The sequence below is a fragment of the Canis aureus genome, unplaced genomic scaffold (genome assembly GCF_053574225.1).
Source record: "Canis aureus isolate CA01 unplaced genomic scaffold, VMU_Caureus_v.1.0 ptg000175l_RagTag, whole genome shotgun sequence".
NCBI classification, from domain to species: domain Eukaryota; kingdom Metazoa; phylum Chordata; class Mammalia; order Carnivora; family Canidae; genus Canis; species Canis aureus.
In genome coordinates this window covers 7,916-29,441 of record NW_027554464.1, presented here as the reverse complement: position 1 = coordinate 29,441, position 21,526 = coordinate 7,916, and the positions used below count along the sequence as shown (strand labels likewise).

Here is a 21,526-nt window from a genome sequence, read left to right as displayed (position 1 = left end):
TCTCTCTCTGTGACTATCATAAATAAATAAAAATTTAAAAAAAAATTCTTTTGGCCCCTTGTGTCTCTCCTCTTCTTCCAAAACTCCCATATATGTAGAATGGTATGCTTGATGCTGTTTTATAGATCTCTGATGATGTGTTCATTTTTCTTCATTTTCTTTTGTTTCTGAAGACTGGATAGTCTGATTGGCCTATCAGATTCATTGGGTCTCAATAAATCAAGTTCATTGAGTCTCTCTTTTACATGCTGAAATCTGCTATTGGTCCCATGAAGTGAATTCCAATTCAATTACTGTACTTTTCAACTGAAGAATTTCTAATGATTCCTTTTTTTTAAAGAGTATATTTATTTATTCATGAGAGACAGACAGAGAGAGAGAGAGAGAGAGGCAGAGGGAGAAACAGGCTCCATGCAGGGAGCCCGATGTGGGACTTGATCCCAGGTCTCCAGGATCACACCCTGGGCTGAAGGCGGCGCTAAACAGGTGAGCCACCTGGGCTGCCCTCTAATGATTCTTTTTTATATGTAATTTCAATCCCTTTATTAATATTCTCTACTTCCTGAGATACGGTCTCAAATTTAGTTGTTTAGGCATGGTTTCCTTTAGTTCCTGGAACTTATTTTTAATAGCTGATTTAAAGCCTTTATTAAATCCAAGATGGTACGGGCTTCCTTAGGGTCCAGTTTTATTGACTGATTTCTTTCTTTGGTTATATTTTGTGGTAAACATTCCCCTTTCTTTGTATGTCTCATAATTTTTTTTGGAAAGAACTTAGTATTTTAAATAATACAATGTAGAAACTCTGGAAATCAGATTTCCTCCTTCTCAGGGGTTGTATTTTTGCTATGTGTTGCTGTTTTTGCTTTTGTTTCTTTGTTAGTTACTTTCTTGTACTAATTCTATAATGTCTATTCTTTGTCAGTATGGCCACTGAGATTTCTGCTCAGTTACTGAGCAAATGAGTTACTGGTCAGCAAATGAGTTAACAGAAATTTCCTTAAATTCTTTTCACCAGTAGGTTTCTCATCCTTAATGAGGTGTTCTGTGTATACTTTATGGCACACATTGAACACTCCAACAGTTTGCAACTTTCCCCTTTATTTCTGCTTGTGTAGAGCCTCAAAGTCAGCCAGAGATGAGCATTTAGGGCCATCTCAGGTATTTTCTGACCATACACATGCCCTTCACTTATATGTGGCATTTCAGATCCCCACAAAAATGTTGGAGTTTTTCAAAGCCCTCTATGGACATCCCATTTTTAAAATTTTCCTTTTTAATTATGTTTGGGCCAGCCTCTCATTTGTCCGAACTGATGAACTGATATTACCATATCAAACAGGTTTTATGTTAAATAATTGCCACTGATAGTTTTTATGACACGCCTTGAGAATAGGGCTTTCCTTAATGAATAAGCCCTGAGGTAAAGACAAAGCTTTGGAGCTTTTCTTAGAACTTGCCATTAAAGACAACCTACAGAATGGGAGAAGATATTTGCAAACGACATATCAGATAAAGGGCTAGTTTCCAAGATCTATAAAGAACTTATTAAACTCAACACCAAAGAAACAAACAATCCAATCATGAAATGGGCAAAAGACATGAACAGAAATCTCACAGAGGAAGACATAGACATGACCAACATGCGTATGAGAAAATGCTCTGCATCACTTGCCATCAGGGAAATACAAATCAAAACCACAATGAGATACCACCTCACACCAGCGAGAATGGGGCAAATTAACAAGGCAGGAAACAACAAATGTTGGAGAGGATGCGGAGAAAAGGGAACCCTCTTACACTGTTGGTGGGAATGTGAACTGGTGCAGCCACTCTGGAAAACTGTGTGGAGGTTCCTCAAACAGTTAAAAATATACCTGCCCTACGACCCAGCAATTGCACTGTTGGGGATTTACCCCAAAGATACAAATGCAATGAAACGCCGGGACACCTGCACCCCGATGTTTCTAGCAGCAATGGCCACGATAGCCAAACTGTGGAAGGAGCCTCGGTGTCCAACGAAAGATGAATGGATAAAGAAGATGTGGTCTATGTATACAATGGAATATTCTTCAGCTATTAGAAATGACAAATACCCACCATTTGCTTCAACGTGGATGGAACTGGAGGGTATTATGCTGAGTGAAGTAAGTCAATCAGAGAAGGACAAACATTATATGTTCTCATTCATTTGGGGAATATAAATAATAGTGAAAGGGAATATAAGGGAAGGGAAAAGAAATGTGCGGGAAATATCAGAAAGGGAGACAGAACGTAAAGACTGCTAACTCTGGGAAACGAACTAGGGGTGGTAGAAGGGGAGAAGGGTGGGGGGTGGGAGTGAATGGGTGACGGGCACTGGGGGTTATTCTGTATGTTAGTAAATTGAACACCAATAAAAAATAAATTAAAAAAAAAAGTCAAATCACAAGTGTTCTGTTGGGATAGAGCTTTAGGCGGAGCTCCAAACACATTCTTCTCCTCCTATGGTTGCTAGGCTACAGGTATTCTCAGATAACATAGTTTCTAGCTACTATCAAGCTGGGGAGAGGGAGGTGGGAATAGGGAAAGTTTTTAAATGCCACAAAACTTATTGTTCTTACTGAGATCAAGCCATTTTTCTTGCATAAATATGCTGAATTATGAACTTTTCATTATATTCTAGAGTTCTAAAGAAATTACTTTTGCCAATTTTTGCTACTGTTCTCATTCTTATAGAAGATTCCAGAAGCACCCTCCCTCATCTATTCTTTTACTATTATTATTATTAATTATTATTATTATTATTATTATTATTTTATTTATGATAGTCACAGAGAGAGAGAGAGAGGCAGAGACACAGGCAGAGGGAGAAGCAGGCTCCATGCACCAGGAGCCTGACGTGGGATTCGATCCCGGGTCTCCAGGATCGCACCCTGGGCCAAAGGCAGGCGCTAAACCGCTGCGCCACCAAGGGATCCCTCCCTCATCTATTCTTAAACTAAATGTGGGCATTTCAGATCATCATCCATGTACTGACTTTGTAATAGCAACACAGTCTGAATTGTGCACATCAGTCATTCTCTATTCTAGATGCACATTGCCTTCAGAGCTTTAAAAAATATATTCTCATGCAAGAGCCCTATCCCCATTCTATGTATTGAGACTATGGCCTAGGCATTCATATTTCTAAAAAAAAAAAATGACTCCAGGGGGCACCTGGGTGACTCAGTTAAGTGTCTGACTCTAGATTTCAGCTCAAGTCATGATTCTCAGAGTTCTGGGATCAGGCTCCATGCTCAGCAGGGAGTCTGCTTGAGATTCTCTCTCTCTCTCTGCCCCCCACTTCTTCCACCACATGTGTATGCTCTCTTTCTCTCTTTTTCTAAAATAAATAAATCTTCAAAAAAAATCACTCCAGATGATTATAATATGAAACCAAATTATTTTTTTTATTTTTATTTTTTAGATTTTATTTATTAATTCATGAGAGACACAGAGAGAGAGAAAGAGAGAGGCAGAGACACAGGCAGAGGGAGAAGCAGTCTCCATACAAAGAGCCCGACATGGGACTCCATCCCGGGTCTCCAAGATCATGCCCTGGGCTGAAGCAAAACCGCTGAGCCACCCGGGCTGCCCTGCCTGAAACCAAATTATTTATTTTGAATTCCACAACATAAAATAGTATCTTAACATTTATGAGGCTCCTAATTTGCCAAATGAATGAATACATGAATGAAAGTGATTTTAATAAAATAAACAAATTTATTATCTAATTATACTCAAGGACATATTTTTTTGACAACTCATTCCCATTTGGCTCTTAAAACAGGACTGACATGTAGTAAAAATGTTGCTACTTGAGTTATATATATTGAATATATTCATAAGGGTGAATGACATGTGGAATAAAATAAATTTCATGTGCTTATTCCTTAAGTTGGTATTTTGTTGTGCCAACTATTGGTAACATATACATTCTCAAAATATTAGAAAAATAACACTAGTAACAGTTATTATCATATGCCAGGCACCTTGTTATATGCTTTATATGTATCCTTTTAACAACCTTCAGGAGGTAAATACTAGCTCCATTTCATAGATGATGAAACTGAAGTGAAGTTATGTAACTTGCTCAAGGCTTTATAACTAATAGTGATGAAACTTAGATGTGCCCCCCATGTGTTCTCATTATACGACTTACACTCTTAAACCAGTAGTTTTCAAACTTTGGTATATATTGGAGTCATCTAGAGATATGTATGGTTGCTGACTCCCACCACCATACACTTAGATTTAATTGGTATGAGGTCCAGCTTGAGCTTAGAGAAAGTTAAAAATTCCCCCTTGGAATTCTAATGTGAAACACAGTTTGAGAACTACTGCCTCAAAAAAATATTTTTTCTACCTCTCCTAAGGAATTTTTTTAACATAAGAATGCTTAGATAAATTACTTACCTCAAAATATCCAGATGGTTCCCTTGGTTTTTCTAAGTTTTACATAGAAATACATTTTTACAAAGTGAAATTTACATCTAAAAGCTTCTCTCTTTTATATGAAAATTGCTCAGTCCATTTTATGCAATAAAAGGAAGCTGGAAATCCCATAAATGCAGGATGTGGGAGTACTGGCTGTATAATAATTCACTTAGAAATGATACAGGGATTTTGGCTGACAAAGCTTAATGTGAACAAATAGGGCAATGTAACTGCTGAAATAGTAGGTGTGATTGGCCACACTAGCAGAAATACTATATCTATTTCATAGAAGATAGGAATTCCTATGCACTCTCCTCTAGTCAGACCACATCTGACCATGTTGTGTTAAACGCTGGGTGTGTTTTAAGAGAAACTTTGATAAAAAAGAGAGAGGAGACCCATGAAAGTCATTTCATGTGAAAATTAAAGGTACACATCACAGAAGATAAGGTAGACAAGATATCTGGCTTCAAATATTAGAAGACCATTCATGAAAATGTAGATTAGTTGCCATTAGTATGTTATTTTTCAGGTTGGTTATGAGTTAAATAGACTCTTATCTATCAAACTGAGATATTAACCACATATTTACAGAAAAAATGTGATGTAATAGACCAAACAAGTAAACCTTTTGAAAACGGTCTCTCCATAAATGAGAGACTCTTGGTTTTTTTAAATAGTATTTCATGTAGTTAAACTTTTTTTTTTTTCCTGTCAAGATTATGGTTTCAAGTGTCATTCTTAGTGTGGTCCTTGCAACTCACTGTTCAGAGGCATCTGACTGGATTTTAACCTGAAGTTGCTTGACAACTGTGTGTTATTGAGTACAAGTGGGAAGAAGTTGTAAATATATCTAATATTGCTTCTCATGGTTCCGGTGAGGAGAGAAGGAGGAAGCAGAGAGCGGGGCAGTTAGGGGGGATAAACTCAACGTCAACAGCATCATCCAATGGCTGCAGGAAGTGAGAGGGTCCAAGCCTGGTAAGAATGTCCAGCTACAGGAGAATGAAATCCGAGGACTGTGCGTAAAGTCCTGAGAGATCCTTCTCGGTCAGCCTATCCTACTAGGCCTTGAAGCGCCACTCACAATAGTGGTGATATCCACGGGCAAGACTATGATTTGCTTCAACTTTCCCACCAGAAAGCAACGGTGCCTTGGGGACAGGGGAAGCAGTCATCGGAGACTACCTGCCCCTCACTGGCTTACAAAATCAAATATCTTGAGAATTCTTTCTTCTCAGAGGAAAACATGAGTGTGCCAGCATCAATAGAATTTATGGATTTTATGATGAATACTGCTTTAACTGTTTACCGATACCAGCCATCGTGGATGAGAAGATACTCTGCTGTCACAGAGGTTTATCACCAGATCTTTGATCTATGGAGCAGATTCGGCAAATTACGTGACCAACTGATGTACCAGATCAGGGTCTTCTTTGTAATCTTTTCTGGTCTGACCCCCTTAAAGATGTCTTAGGCTGAGATGAAAATGACAGAGGAGTGTCCTTCACATTTGGTGTAGAAGTGGTTGCAAAATTTCTCCATAAGCATGATTTGGATCTTCTATGTAGAGCCCATCAGGTGGTTGAAGATGGATATGAATTTCTTGCAAAGACGCAGTTGGTCACTCTGTTTCCTGAACCCAATTATTTTGGAGACTTTGACAATGCAGGTGCCATGATGAGTGTGGTCGAGACTCTAATGAGTTCTTTTCATATTTTAAAGCCTGCAGAGAAAAAGAAGCCAAATGCCACGTGACCTATAACACCTCCAAGGGGTATGATCACAAAGCAAGCAAAGAAATAGATGTCATAAAAAAAAAAAAAAAAAAGAAATAGATGTCATTCTGACACTGCCTAGTTGGGACTTGTAACATAGAGCATATAACTTTCATTTTTAAAACTGTAATGTATATTGGTCAGCTTGCTCAAATAGTGTTTAGGGGGCCCCCTCTTCCATTTTTTGAGTTAATGAATGGTATTTGCTGGTTATAACAGCAAATGAAAGACTCTCCACTCCCAAGAAAAAAAAGTTTTTTTTTTTGTTTTTTTTTTTTTTTTTTTTTTTAAGATTTTATTTATTTATTCATGAGAATACACAGAGAGGAGAGAGAGAGAGGCAGAGACACAGGCAGAGGGAGAAGCAGGCTCCATGCACCGAGAGCCCGACGTGGGATTCGATCCCGGGTCTCCAGGATCGTGCCCTGGGCCAAAGGCAGGCGCCAAACCGCTGCGCCACCCAGGGATCCCAAGTTTTGTTTTTTTAATTCTGTATTCCTTTTGCAAACAACTTTAATGATGGTGTTAAAGTTGTACAACCCAGAACATTTTATCCTAAGGGGTAAGTGTACAATTGATCTTTTTAAAATTCAGTTCAATCCATGAATAATGTAAATGCTCATTTTCTTTAGGATATAGAGAGCCCTAGGGTGCTCAATCTGTACATGTTTTTGTCATGAAGTGCATACTGTTTATACAAACCACTGTGAATATATATATATATATTTAGTTTTGTTTCAAAGGGATTGCTTTTTTTCTCTCATTGTCTTATCATGTACAAAATATTTTTTATAGTTATCAATATTAGGATTAACTCAGCCTTGCCAGCATCACTGGTATGATGTATATTTAATTAAAGTACACTTTCCCTTACCATATATTCAAAATGACAATTAAAGCCATTATTTAAAAAAATATATATCTAATATTAAAAATTAAATGCATATATATGCACACATATATTTATATAATAGCTATTTTATGATAATTTGACTTACATTTGTTCAGCTTTTTGTACTAATTATATGCTTTTTTCAAAGTCATCATTTAAGAATGTCATTTAATTAACTCTCTAAGCCTCTGAATAGGATACACAATGGTTTCTCACAATTTAGACCTCCTTATTAATATAATAATGTATCTAAAACAGAATCAACACAGGACATAGGAAGATATCACAGAAAACTGTGATATTTAAGAAAATTATCATAAATTAGGCTTGGGAAGTAGAGAAAATCAAAACCATTAAATTTGTTCTTTTTTTTTTTTTGTGATTTAATTTGATAGAGCTACCCTCAAAGTACAATGCATTTTCAGCCATGCAAATCTACACTCTGAGGAGTGAATCAATTATTTTACCTGAAATTAATTTACTTTTACTTCAGTTTAGAATGAAAAGAAAAGGTAATAACTGATATCCTCACCTTGATTTTTGAAGAACTGCATTTGAAAGTTGAAGGTAGTTCTAAATCAGTAAATTTTTTTTAGCTGTTGGACTTGTTAACTCCTAGAAACAGAACAAGGATCTTACTGTGTGACAGAGCGACACAAACAGCCTGTTCTCCTTGTGTATATATGTTGTATTTAAAATTTTTAAAGCATTTGATGTAATGAATATACTTTTAGGACAAGATTTGCCTGTTCAGTTTTGGTTTCTCTGACATGCTGTTCTAATGTGAAAGTAGCATTTTTGGAATTTTTTATATGCAATGTGCTATTTTTAAATCTTTTTCAAATACTGTATTATGCATTGTATGGTTTCTGTATGGCATAAAACAGTATTTTTATAGCCCTTCTGGTTAAAAATTTTTGTTCTTAAGTCATGTTATGCTTGCCTTGTATGTGCTTTAAAGTTGCATTATGTATATCTCACCTCATCAGAAAACTGCCAGTTCTTTTCGCTGGAGGCAAGAGAAGGAATTTCATACCCATTAGTATAATTGCTCTATGCCCAAACATCCAATTTTCTGTTTTATTCATTAATCTGTAAATAACACCTTAATATTTTCCTATTAGTTGAATTTTAACCAAAAGTATTTTGTTACTTTACATTTTTCGTCCTATTTTGTGTATTTGACTTAACTTCGGTTAATTTGAACTTGACACTTTTTCCTGCTTGATTACACATTCAAGCTTTAATAGCATTATAAAGGTGTTTCATATTCTCTCTTTCAATTACTGTTTTGTTTGTCTTATGGACTGTCATTGGCAAAGTAGCTTCATCTCTTTGGAATTTTTAATCCTCTAAATTGTGAAGACTCTTCTCACTGTTTATAACTAGGTCTAATCTGGTAGATATAATTGTTGGCATTTTCTGGTCTAAGCACACAGCGTATAGCAGAAATGAGAAATCAGGAAACATAAAGTGGATTTTTAGTTTTGTCACTAACTATTCATGAACCTTGACCCTTCCCATCTTATAAAAGGGGGGGAGGTGTATCATGCCTCCCAAAGGCAGAGCTGTGAGGATCAAAGGAGATAGCTTTGTGGAAATCCTTTGTAAACTGCAAAAAGCTAGACTGTTTTCATTGTTATTACTATTATTATTCTAATTGGGGGTTTTTGCATGACAGATGAAAATGTGAATTGTGCACAACCAATATCACACCAGTGGCGAGTTGGCAAGGCCTAGTTTTTAAGATATGTGAGAAGGTGGAAAATGTGTTAAATTTGCCCAGTTGTTTAGCATTAGTGAAAGACAGTTTTGGCAGAATAATTACTTTTTCCATTCTCAAATATACTGTCTCCCTTTCCATAGAAACTATGTGAGTCAAGATGTCGTATGTTTAGAATCTTTAAACCTAAAAGGGAAAAAGAGAGAGAGAGAGAGAGAGAGAGAAATCTCACCTTCCAAGCAAATAAACAAACTTTGGCAGGACCTGTAGGCTTGAGTCTAACATTTCACTGTCCCACAGATTGTAAACATTATAAGACCTTGGTGAGCCATGCCCATGATCTCATTGAGATTTTGGCTCCCTCTATCTCATACCATGCACCTTAGGAAGTTCTTGGAGCAGAAGCAGATGTGATCACTTTTGTTATTTCTTCCAGTATGGCCCCAGCGCTGTGACTCACTGTCTCTACTGATAAAGCAGCAAGACAACCAGGAAGACTGTGAGGTTGAATTGGTCTTACCCACTTAGATTACTTTTACATAGTTATACTATCAATACATAATTAATGGTCTTTGCTTTTTAGTATTTGTGACTGTGGCTAAGTATCCTAAAGTCATAGTTCCCTCATTATTTTTATTTTTTTCACAATTCGTCAAACATTTATTGGAAGTCTCCTGTGTGAGGGGCACCTGAGTGGCTCAGGCCTTTGGCTCAGGTCATGCCCTGGGGTCCTGGGATCAAGTTCCACATCAGATTCCCCCAGGGAGCCTGCTTCTCCCTCTGCCTCTCTCTCTCTCTCTCTCTGTCTTTCATGAATAAATAAATAATTTTCTTAAAAGAAAGTCTACTCTGTGACAGACACTAGACCACATTCCAAATGAGAAACAAAGAACAAGACCAGACAGCTCTGTTCTTAAAGAGCTCACAAATAACGGGGAAAGGACCCATTAGAAAATCATTACAAGGGATCCCTGGGTGGCGCAGCAGTTTGGCGCCTGCCTTTGGCCCAGGGCACGATCCTGGAGACCCGGAATCGAATCCCACGTCGGGCTCCCGGTGCATGGAGCCTGCTTCTCCCTCTGCCTGTGTCTCTGCCTCTCTCTCTCTCTCTCTCTCTGTGACTATCATAAATAAATAAAAATTAAAAAAAAAAAAAGAAAATCATTACAATAGAATGAAAACTGTTGCTACAAATGCCATTGGTTTTAAATGGCCAAAGTGGATTTTAGGCCTGGTTGATTCCAGGCTCTCTGTCATTCTCAATATGACCTGTGATGATTATTATAAACAGGAAAACTTCCAGAGGATTCCTGGGTGACATTATCTCAGAACTCACTGATCATAACTGGGCCATATCTAGCCCAGCCCTAAACAAATAATGGTCAAGGGAATGAGACTTCCATGATAGGCTTAGGCCAGTCAAGAATTACCTCTGAGGCATAGAAGCACTTTCTCCAAGTGCTTCTGTGTGAGAGACACTCAAACAAAATCAAGTTGTGGCAACTATGGGAGAATGAAGGAATGGATTTGAGAGGAAAGCAGCTTCAGAAATGTGGAGGGTAGGAGTACCATACTAAGAAGGGGAGGGGGTGGATTTTATGGGGGAAATATTATTTAAGCTGCTATTAAAAGGAGTCACTTTTCAGGGCTGAGTAGGATTTTCTGGGAGCTTAGAAGGGCATCCAGGTAAAGAAAGTGACATAGGCACAAATGTAAAAGAACATGGCACTTTAGGGAACACCAGTAAGCCTAGAGGCTGCAAAATAGTTTATACAAAAGTATACACTTAGAAGTAAGACCAGAAGGTAATAAAATAAAAAAATAATAATAAAAAAAAAAAAAAAAAAAAAAAAAAGACCAGAAGGTAAGGTTGAGCCAGACTGGGAAAACACTTGAATCATGCTAATGACTTAAACCTCATCCTGAAGGAAATGAAGCCTTAGAGCATTTTAAGAAACCTTCCATCCTTTTGTCAATGTCTTTCTAGTCTTTTTGGAGATCTGTCAGTCTCAAGTCGATTCCTCAGAAGGGCCTGTGTTCACATTCCCTGGAGTCTTCCACATTTATAACAGTTTTATACTTGAAGGTCATTTTGGCTGGATATTAAAACATTGATTCACATTTTCTCTTGAGATAGTCTGCATATGTTATTCTCTTTCCCTCAGCATAAAAACATCACTACTGAAAAGGCTAAAGATAATATCTTATTCTTTCCCTTAGAAGTGACCTGGTCTTTTTGCTTAGATGACCAAATAATTTTTTTTTCTTTTTTATTAAAGTCCAGCAGTTGTACTAGAATATTTCTCTATGTTAGCACATTTTGGGCCAATTTTCCCAGGTGTATATGGTGACTTTCCAATATACTCTCAGATTCTATTTATTTCAGGTTTCTTAAATCATAGTTTTAAAAATTTTCTCTATTATTATGTTTTGTTTCCTTCTTCAGGACTTACTATGTGTGTGTTATTTTCTCTGCCTAGTCTCCTGAAGTTTTTGTTAGCTTTCCCCCCATCATTTTAGACTCTTCACATATTCTGTTTATTTAAAGATATTACCTATTATGTATATTCATTTTTGCATTCCTTCTAGTTTTTTTTGTTTTTGTTTTTGCATTCCTTCTAGTTTACTCTTCATTTTCAAAATGACTTTTTCTTTCATTTCTAATCCTTTGCAGATAGGTTACACCTGCCTTTAAGATTGGTTTTTTACTAATCACCTAATTCATGAGCTTTGATAATTCTAATTGGTATTTTTTCATTGCTTCTGTGATTTTCTTTCAGCTCATTCTTTTTCTTATATTAACTCCATATGGAATTGACTGTAATCTTTTTGTTTTGCTCAGTTTTAAGTGAAATGAGTTTTCATGGTGTTTTAGGAGGGAAGTGTGGACCAGAGTTGTTTTTCTAATTTCATGCTTCTCAAGATCTCACTCCTCTTATTTTCCAAGTGATGGAGAGGAGACTCAGGCTCCTTTGCTTCCCCTCACCCCTTTTTACCTGGACTGTATCATTCCTTCATCCCATTATCCCTGTCTTCCTGTTTGGATGCAACTCCCAGTAGTTCTTCCTTAGTACAGGACTTTAACCACTACTTTCAATTGTTGGTATTATGGATTCACAGAACTCAGACCACAGAATGCTACAGCACTGTCAGACCTGGAGACATGTTGGTCTTATCTATTAATCAGAGCCCAGAAAGTCCATTGGGGCTGCTCCTGAGCTTTCCAGAGCTTTCCAGTGAGACCTGGTGGCAGCCTGGACTCCCTGGTTCTAGGGCCTTCACAAGTCCTTCTGCCTTCTCTCTGTAGATTTCTGGTTTCTTACAGCATGTAGTTTTGGTAGTTTGTCCCAATCTGTGTATTCTTGGGGATCTTTGAAGATACCTTGTCATCTAGAGTTTCTGTATTTTTGTTTTGCTGCCACTAATTTCTCTGTTTCTTTAGGAAGATTAAAAAACTATGCCACCATCATCTTCCTGATAATCCTCTAGTCTTTCTAGAGAAAAAGAATTGTTCTATAACTTCATAATTGACAAGTAAATTAGCTTATTGATACACATAATGTCACTTGAAGTTTTGGGGCTACACTTTTGAAGTTCCCTGAAATTCTGAGAGCCATTGTTTTTGCTTTTGAGTTTACATGTACATCTGGACCAAGTATGTGGTTAGGATTATGAATTTATTTCATCCAGACCACGTGTGTGGTAGGGGTTTACATAACAGCAGTATTGTTGAGTGGCTTTGGAGTCAAGCAGACATGGATTCAGACACACTGTGCCATTTATCATCTCACTTTCCACATACTAATTCACTTCTCTAAGGTTTTCCTTAGAAGTAGTACTACAACAACTACTACTACTACTACTACTAAGTGCTTCAAAGGGGAAATTTGGATTAAATTATGTAGTGTATTTGACTGAAGGTTAGTAAATTAACACTTTAATCTTTCAATGTGGTTGCATCCTAGTGCATAGAAGTGAGAAGGTGGCAATGTAGAATACAATTCAAAGTATAGTCATTTCTTTTGTCTTATATAAAAGGCTTTCTTATAGAATTTTAGGGAAAATGGCAAATATTTTCAAAATAATTTTATTAATACATCAGAATGTGAACATATGTCCTAGCAGAAATTGTATTTAAGTGTGGTACTGGGAACAAGGCCAGTAATACTGCTCACACACTTCCCACAGCAATCAGGAGAGGCAACATGATGTGGAAAAGATACTTTCCACTTACACCTGGGGAGGACCTGACTGGGGTCCTTCCTTCACCAATAACTAGAAGTTCAGTTTGGTTTATGTCCTCAGTGAAAGCTTCCTTATGTAGCTATGAGTTTGCAAATTAATTCAATGGGGTTTCTAGAAACTGGCAGAGAAACCTTCACAGAAATTGGGCCTAGAGCAATAAACAAGACAGAAGGAGCCCCTGTCCTCCTGGAACTTATGTTCTAGGTCAAAGGCAAATAAGCCACTACTGCAGAAAATAGTAAGTGCTCTAATATAGAAGAACCAGGTATTATACTAAGAGCAGCTTAACCCAGACTCAAAGTTCAGGAAAGCTCCCTGAAGAGAATGATACCTTAGTCAGCAGCTGAGACCACATGGAAAGTTCCAAGCTAGTCAGAAAATAGACAAAAAAGCCATACACGGGATCCCTGGGTGGCACAGCGGTTTGGCGCCTGCCTTTGGCCCAGGGCACGATCCTGGAGACCCGGGATCGAATCCCACGTCGGGCTCCCGGTGCATGGAGCCTGCTTCTCCCTGTGCCTGTGTCTCTGCCCCCCTCTCTCTCTGTGACTATCATAAATAAATAAAAAAAAATTTAAAAAAAAAGCCATACACAAAGACAGAGACATGCACATAGCATGTTTGAGGACAATAACTTGAAGGTCCTGCACAAGCAGTATTTTCAATACTGACTGAAGTTTAGAATCACAGGAGAGATTTCTAAAATTAAAAAAAAATTATAGGCCCCACCCCAGACTTAATGAACCCCATTCTCAGAAAATGAGTGTCAGGATTCTGATTATTAATTATTGGCATTAGGTACTGGCTTAGGGCTTGCATGGGGCGGGGCGTGTTGAAAAGGGAAATCAAGGCAGAGAAGGTGAGACAGGGAAGCCAGGGGCACACATGCCACAGGGATTTTATCCTTACAGAAGAATTTGGGGGATATGGGGATGGGATGTTCAGGTTTATGATTATAAATTTCACCAAGATAACTAGAACATGGCCCCTTGAGGGATACAGTCTAGTTTATGAAATCTAAACATCTTTGAAATCTAAAATGGAAATAATTTCTCCCTCTGCCTCTCTCTCTCTCTGTGTGTGTGTGAGTGTCATAAATAAATAAAAATTTTTTTTAAAAAAAGGGATCCCTAGGTGGCACAGTGGTTTGGCGCCTGCCTTTGGCCCAGGGCGCGATCCTGGAGACCCAGGATCAAATCCCACGTCGGGCTCCCGGTGCATGGAGCCTGCTTCTCCCTCTGCCTATGTCTCTGCCTCTCTCTCTCTCTCTCTGTGACTATCATAAATAAATAAAAAATTTAAAAAAGAAAAAGAAAAAAATAAAAATAAATAAAATGGAAATAATATCTACTTTCCATGGTTATTACAAAGTTTAACAGATAATTTATGCAAAGTTTCCAATATGTAATTGGCCCTCCAAAAGTATTCATTTCTGTTACCTGAGAAAGCCATGGAGCCAAATAATTGGTCATCACACAGGCACTGCCATGCATCAGGGGAGGTGAAGATTTCCATGCAACTATCTGTTTTCAGGCTCCTCTGACAAATTCTTTTCCTGTCCATTCTCTAGGCTCTGGTACAGAGAGCCCTCATCCCTCACCCCCCACCTCTCACACACATTATCTCAGTTACAGACTTCATGCTGACGCCTTCCCAATCTACAACTCCAGCCTGGTTTTCTTCCCTGAGCTCCAAACACCAGTATATCCAGCTGACTTCTGATGTCTCCACATAAATGTCTCATAGGCACTTCATTCAAATCAGGCCACTAATATCAAGTACCATCCTTTCTCACCTCTAGAAAACAAAACAATACCCTGCCTTCCCAACATTAACGCAATTAGGTAAAGCTAGGAGCAGGGAAATCATTATTGAGTCCCTGGTCCTTATCTTCACCAGTCAACACTCACAAACCCACACTCCTTCCTCCAGAGCTAGATCATCACCTGCATCCAAACTGCCACTACCTCTTACCTGAACCTAGTGAAGTGAAATAGCCTGAGTTTCCAGCACCAGGCTTTGCCCTAACCTCAACTCTGTAATCCAGAGAGGTCTACTGTGAAACAAAATTGATAAAATCCTCTTCCCCACTCCCCACCCTCCCACCAACACACACTCAAACCTTTTGAGTGGCTTTCTTGCACCTTTAAAATGAACTCCATGTTCTCTACCAAAGCTCACAATAAAGACCCTTCAAGATCTTAGTAAGTTTATGCTCTATTTTGCACTTTAAAAAAAAGGCACCTCCTCTCACTCTGTTTCATGATGATTCCTCCACCCTGAATCCCTTTCACACTGGTTAACTCCTCATCTTTTAGACTTAGTTAATAAACATCCTTTTGGTGGCAGTCCTTGAATCTTTCCCCTTAGTGCTATTCATTATAATTATTCCTTTTTTTTTTATTTGCTTATTTTAGAGAGAATTGGGGGAAGGGGCAGAGGGAGAGAAACTTCAAGAAGACTACCCACTGAACACAAAGCCCCACACAGGGCTCTCTCTTTCAGGACCCTGAGATCATGATGTGAGCCAAAACCAAGAGTTGGTTGTGTTGTTGTTGTTGTTTTTAAGATTTTATTTATTTATATATGAGAGACCAGAGAGAGGGAGAGAGAGGCAGAGACACAGGCAGAGGGAGAAGCAGGCTCCATGCAGAGAGCCCGACATGGGACTCGATCCCGGGTCAGTCTCCAGGATCACACCCTAGGCTGAAGGCAGCACTAAACCGCTGAGCCACCCGGGCTGCCCAAGAGTTTGTTGTTTAACAGACTGAGCCACCTAGGTGTCTCCATTATACTTCTTAATGTCCCTACTCCCCACTGGATTGCAAGTAATACAATGGCAAAAAGGTATACACTGTTAATCTATATTCTTCACAAATTCAGTTTGGGAATTTTTGCTTACTTGCTAAAATGTTTGTAACCCTCAAATCAATATTTAGAACACTTCTGTGGTCATTCTTGGACATACACAGAGAGGTGAAAAATTTGAGTCACCTAAAATGCATATTCTCAGCTGGGGTTGAACAAGATGACACTCTGCCTTCTTGTCTTAGCTCTCATACTATTTATTAATAAGCATCCATTTTGTAGTCTACTCAATGGCACATTTTTCATATCTTTGTTGGTTTTGTTGGTGATTTCACTTTTTGTCATGGCTGCCATTGTAGTACCCCCTCAGTGCTCTCTGGTCTTCCTAAGCATCAGAAGGCTGTGATGTGCCTTAGGGAAAAAATTTGTGTGTTAGATAAGCTTCCCTCTGGCATGACTTACAGTGTAGTGTCTACAAATTCAACATTAATGAATTAACAATTTATGAAACAAGAAATCTTTAAGCAGAAACACACATAAAACAAGGTTATATACTGATCAGTTGACAAAATTGTGACCAGAAGTGTGTAGGAAGCTAATGCTGCATTTCCCCTAGAAACAATGGTTCAATATTTACGAATTCAATTTTTGTGATGTCTTTATAAAATACAGCTACTGCAAATAATAAGACTCCACTGTATTTTACTAACTTCTATATCCCCAGTAGTTAGCATGGTAACTCACATAGTAGTTGTTCAATTAATATTTGTTGAAACTGAATTGTGTGTGTAATTATACATATACTTACATACATAGAAATATGTATAATAAGGAAATAAACTGAATTTGTTTTTTATGCCAAAAGTGTACCTCACAGCCTTATCATTACTTTCTACTTTTTAAAAAACTATTAATCATAAGATTATTTTTGGTAACATCTTTTGTTTTTAATTGTTCTCTAGGATGCTGGAGAAATGGTTCGTTGCTTTGTTGGTGGTTTGGAACTTATTGTCAATTTACTGAAATCAGATAATAAAGAAGTTTTGGCAAGTGTATGTGCTGCTATTACCAACATTGCAAAAGATCAAGAAAATTTAGCTGCTATTACAGATCTTGGAGTTGTCCCTTTATTGTCCAAACTAGCAAATACAGTAAGTAACAACATCCTTTTATATTCAATGTGTATTGTCATAAAATATCATGGAATAATAAAAAAAAATAAGCTTAAAGTCCAGAGACCTGGATTCAAGCTTAATATCCATCACCTATGAAGTATGAGATTTTGAGTCACCTCATTTAATTTCTCTGAGACTAATCAATGCAAAAGTGTATTCAAACTGTGTAATTTTATGTGCAAGATCCTTATAAAATAGAGGCTGTTTTTTATTTATTACTGGGAAGTAAAGTGGTAGCAAACATAAATGTTATTGTAGAAGTATTAGCTATCATCTTCTATCCCCACCATCATTATCATTATCTTTAAGATAATTGTTCATGCCAACTTAAGAAGATAAATGCTCCTCCCCAGGCTTAAAAGCTTGGATCGATGGCATTCTTGGGCTGGAAGACTCTGGCAACCACTGTATTATTTATTCAGGGCTGTGCCAGATAGAATAAGCAGCCTTGGGAGATAATGACTTCACCATGACCAGAAGTATTTGAGCATAGCTTGGGCTACCTCTTGGCAGGAAAATCTCAGAGCAAAAATTCCATCACTGGAAGGATGCTTGGTTTAGAAGACTTTTTAGGGCCAGCCTAACACTGAGTTCCAAATTCACTTAAGGACATCAAGTTGTTGCCTCAATAAGGAGAAAAATATAATAAACAGAAAACTATATCCTGTTTAGTTATATTATACCTGTAGGAGTAAGTATACATAGAAGAAGAATATAGTCTGGATAAAGGATAGAGAAAGAAATGTGGCAGACTGAAACATGTCATTGTTTGCTGCATTGTCTTCTCCCTCTTGGGGACCAAGGTGTATTACTGATGTAGAAGTATTCCTAGGGTAAAGGTATAAAGTTAATCACCTATCCCAGTAAAGTGAAATGCCCCCCGTAAGAATGCCCAATATTCTTTTAACTATTTTTTTAACTAAAGCACTTGCTCAAAAGGAAATAAATCCTTGAGCAAATAATAAATGCCAGACACTTGATCACTTTTGAGTGTATTGACTACATTCAGTAGTCAGCAAAAAGAAATTTAAAAAAATTTAAAGCCATAAAAAGAAAACTCAGGATTGAACCTTGGCCCATGGGGGACCAGGAGAATACTAATTTCCTTCAAGACACCATCTGACCAGCCTGCTAGCCTTTTTCCCTTGACTCATTGGCATTTTATTGGGTAATAAACATCTAGCACAGAAACATGACCTCACAGGTCCATTGCAATACATATACCACAATTCATTTCCTTTGTGCAGAATAATGATAAACTGAGGCGTCATCTAGCAGAAGCTATTTCACGTTGCTGTATGTGGGGCAGAAATAGAGTGGCCTTTGGCGAGTACAAAGCAGTGGCTCCATTAGTGCGTTATCTGAAATCAAATGATGCCAACGTACATCGAGCAACAGCTCAAGCCTTGTACCAGCTCTCAGAAGATGCAGATAACTGCATCACCATTCACGAGAATGGTGCGGTAAAGGTATGATTGACTGTAAAGGTATGGTTGACTTTATGGTTTAGTCCAAATTAGGTAGATGGAGGCTGAAAAGAAACTTACATAACAATAAAGTTTCACTGATGAGGGGTATTTGGACACACAAAACTGCCTACTTGTTGGGTCGTGGCTGCAGTTGAGCTATGTGTTAGCATGGTTTATGCTGCAGAAAAGTTGGAGATCGAATTTTTCTTAAAGAATTAAAACATACTTAGTTAAATAATTGCTCTGTAGTTTGAATTGATTTTAAAAATGTACAGTGCATAAATAATCACTGGCATTCATAATTCTACTTAATATATTATTTACTTAGCACTTAAATAACAAAATAGAGGCATGAACTCAACAGCAAAGGAGCTGACTGAAACAACAACTAGACTACAACCTGACAGTCTTAACTGTAATAGCAAAGGACCAATTTAAAGACATATTTTCTCTAACAAAAAAATCTGTGCATCAAATTTTCTTTGCCTTTAGTCAATACACAGGTAGGAGAGTTTCTGCACATAGACCTTTATATATCTATACATTCTGGTCTTGAACAAGACTTGCCCAACCTAACATGCTGTCAGTATAGCCTTAAAAAAATTAAACTGTAAAAATTAAGTAGCATAATACAGTGTCTGAAATATAACATATGCGGAGACAACTGCCAGTTTAAAAAGAGAATTTCTAGGCTACTCAAAGTTTTAAAATTTATTAAGGTTTATGGTTTAATTGACATACATGCCAGCTGCACATGCAATTCTGAATCATTTCTTCTAAGGCAAGCCAATGGATAACCCAAAAATCACTTAGGAATTGTATTCTGCTATGTAAAGTGATGAAACTCTGTTCACCCACCCATAGCTTATATGTGCTAGAAAAAGAAGGCAATAAAAATTATTAGAGGGAGGGGACAGGAAAGAGAAAAGCCAAGAAAGAAAACAAGGGTTTTTTAGCCCTAGACCCTTTCTTTCCTCCTCATCTCAAGGTCTCTTGAGGGCCTCTCCATCTTGCCTATTTGCCTTCCTAACTACCTGTTATTTCTACCAGAGAATAACTGTAAAGAACAGGATATTGTTTTTTGTAAGTTACTCTGTCATGATATAGAGGCAGCCCTAATCCTAAGCTCTCCCTCTTGGGACTGTGGAGGCAGCATATGGACCCATGTCTCCTTTCTGTTGTTTTGTTTTGTTTTGTTTTTAGAGAGAGCGTACGCATGAGAGGGGATGGGGGGCAGAGGGAGAGAGAGAGAGAGAGAGAGAGTCTTAACCCGGCTCAACACTCAGCGCAGAGCCCCATTCAGGGCTCAGTTTCACAACCCTGAGATCATGACCTGAGCCCAAGTCAAGGAGGACACATAACCAACTGAGCCACCCAGGCACCCCTCTCTGGTTTTCTTTAAGGAGGAAATAAATGTGGATGTGGTGAGTGAGTATCAGTAGAATAAACTGGGCTTGGTGTAGTGGTTGGGTATGAGGACTAAGGAAAGGGTTGAGTCAAAAATGACTCCAGATTTGGAGCTAGGTGAAGAGGAAGATTCTATCACCCAAGATCATGCAAGAAAATATTTGGCATATTTGTTTGGTTAACAGTACCTGCTGTGAGTGTCACAATGTGTAACTGCTAACACTTTTTACTCCAAATCCATATAAACATTATCCACTATTTTGGCAAATCCCCAGTTGTTTTCATTCCTAATTGCTACTGTGCCTTTCTAGTCAAAATCTTATAGTGTTATTTCCCAGTCCTACATACATTCCCATTACAGCTGCCCATGAGCAAGGTTGACAATTACCAGACTCATCCTGTCACCTGGTTCATGAGTAATTTATCCTAGAGTTAGTTCCTTCATCTTACCTTTTCCTTAACAACAGCAGCTGATGTTACACAACCTATCTGTCTCATGCCAACCGATGTTTATTCCATAATAACAGTGAGCAGGCTTGAGGGTCTGGAATAGATTGGTTTCAGTTTCTACTGTGTTCGATTTAAATGGTCAGTTTGAATTTCTGGTCTAGTGCAGTGCTGTCCAGTACAAATGTAAAGTAAGCCAAATATGTAACATTAAACTTTCTAGGGGGTAGAATTTCAGAAAAGATAAACAGAGGTGAAATTAGTTTTAGTGACATATTTTATTTAACCTATTATATCCAAAATATTTTTACTTCTACATTTAATCAATACTATTTCACACATGCACACACATATATATGGGTGTATGTGTATATGTATATAGTATTTCTGTTGCATACTGGCGGTACACCTCCATTGGGACTAGCCATGTTTCAGGTTCTCACCAGTGGCTAGTGGCTTGCTTTCTTTCTTTTTTTTTTTCCCCAAAGATTTTATTTATTTATTCATGAGAGACAGAGAGAGAGAGAGAGAGAAAGGCAGAGACACAGGCAGAGGGAGAAGTAGGCTCCATGCAGGGAGCCCGATGTGGGACTCGATCCCGGGACTCCAGGATCACGCCCTGGGCTGAAGGCAGGCGCTAAACCGCTGAGCCACCCAGGGATCCCCAGCTAGTGGCTTTCTTATTGGACAGCACAAGTCTAGAGGCAGGAGAGGGGAAGATCAGGAAGTATCAGTGAGAGGTAAAAAGTCACGAACAAGGGTAGATAAGTTGTTTTTGGCAGAGAGTTTAGAGAAGCCTGGGAAATGTCTATATTTGCATTCACGGAGCATGTAGGCTAGGAAGAAGAGCTGTCAAAGTAACCTTGGGAAGTTCACAGGTTACCTAGGAGTTCTAGAAGCCAGAGGAAGAGGGAGTTTCCAAAGGTTTTGTGTTTAAAAACTGCGAAGTGATCAATAAGGATTTCCTGACTCAATTATGTTGAAAAATAATCCTGGGGTTAGAGCCTTTCCAGATAAGAAGTTCTGTACAAACTAAGAAATCGCCTGCCCTGGTAAATGCGACATGAGAGGAATAATGCACTCTTTATCCTCTTTATGATTTTACACAGATCTCTTCTCAAAAG

At 38.1% G+C, this 21,526-nt stretch overlaps 1 protein-coding gene and 1 pseudogene across 9 annotated transcripts in view; both read left to right on the top strand.

Annotated features, from left to right (window-relative positions):
• LOC144309699 (outer dynein arm-docking complex subunit 2-like) overlaps positions 1 to 18,939 on the top strand; it is a 166,750-nt gene extending 147,811 nt beyond the window's left edge. For 8 of the 9 annotated variants that reach the window (XM_077890806.1, XM_077890803.1, XM_077890805.1 and 5 more), the window contains 2 exons: positions 16,867 to 17,055; positions 18,327 to 18,939. In XM_077890806.1, coding sequence (XP_077746932.1) covers positions 16,867 to 17,055; positions 18,327 to 18,554 — 417 coding nt within the window. In that variant the 3' untranslated portion in view covers positions 18,555 to 18,939. Of the gene's footprint in view, positions 1 to 9,287; positions 9,356 to 16,866; positions 17,056 to 18,326 lie in introns of those variants that run through there. The other variant, XM_077890807.1, reaches the window with a different exon arrangement.
• On the top strand, positions 1,222 to 6,335 carry LOC144309703 (serine/threonine-protein phosphatase PP1-gamma catalytic subunit pseudogene; annotated as a pseudogene).
• Positions 18,940 to 21,526: the final 2,587 nt, after the last annotated feature.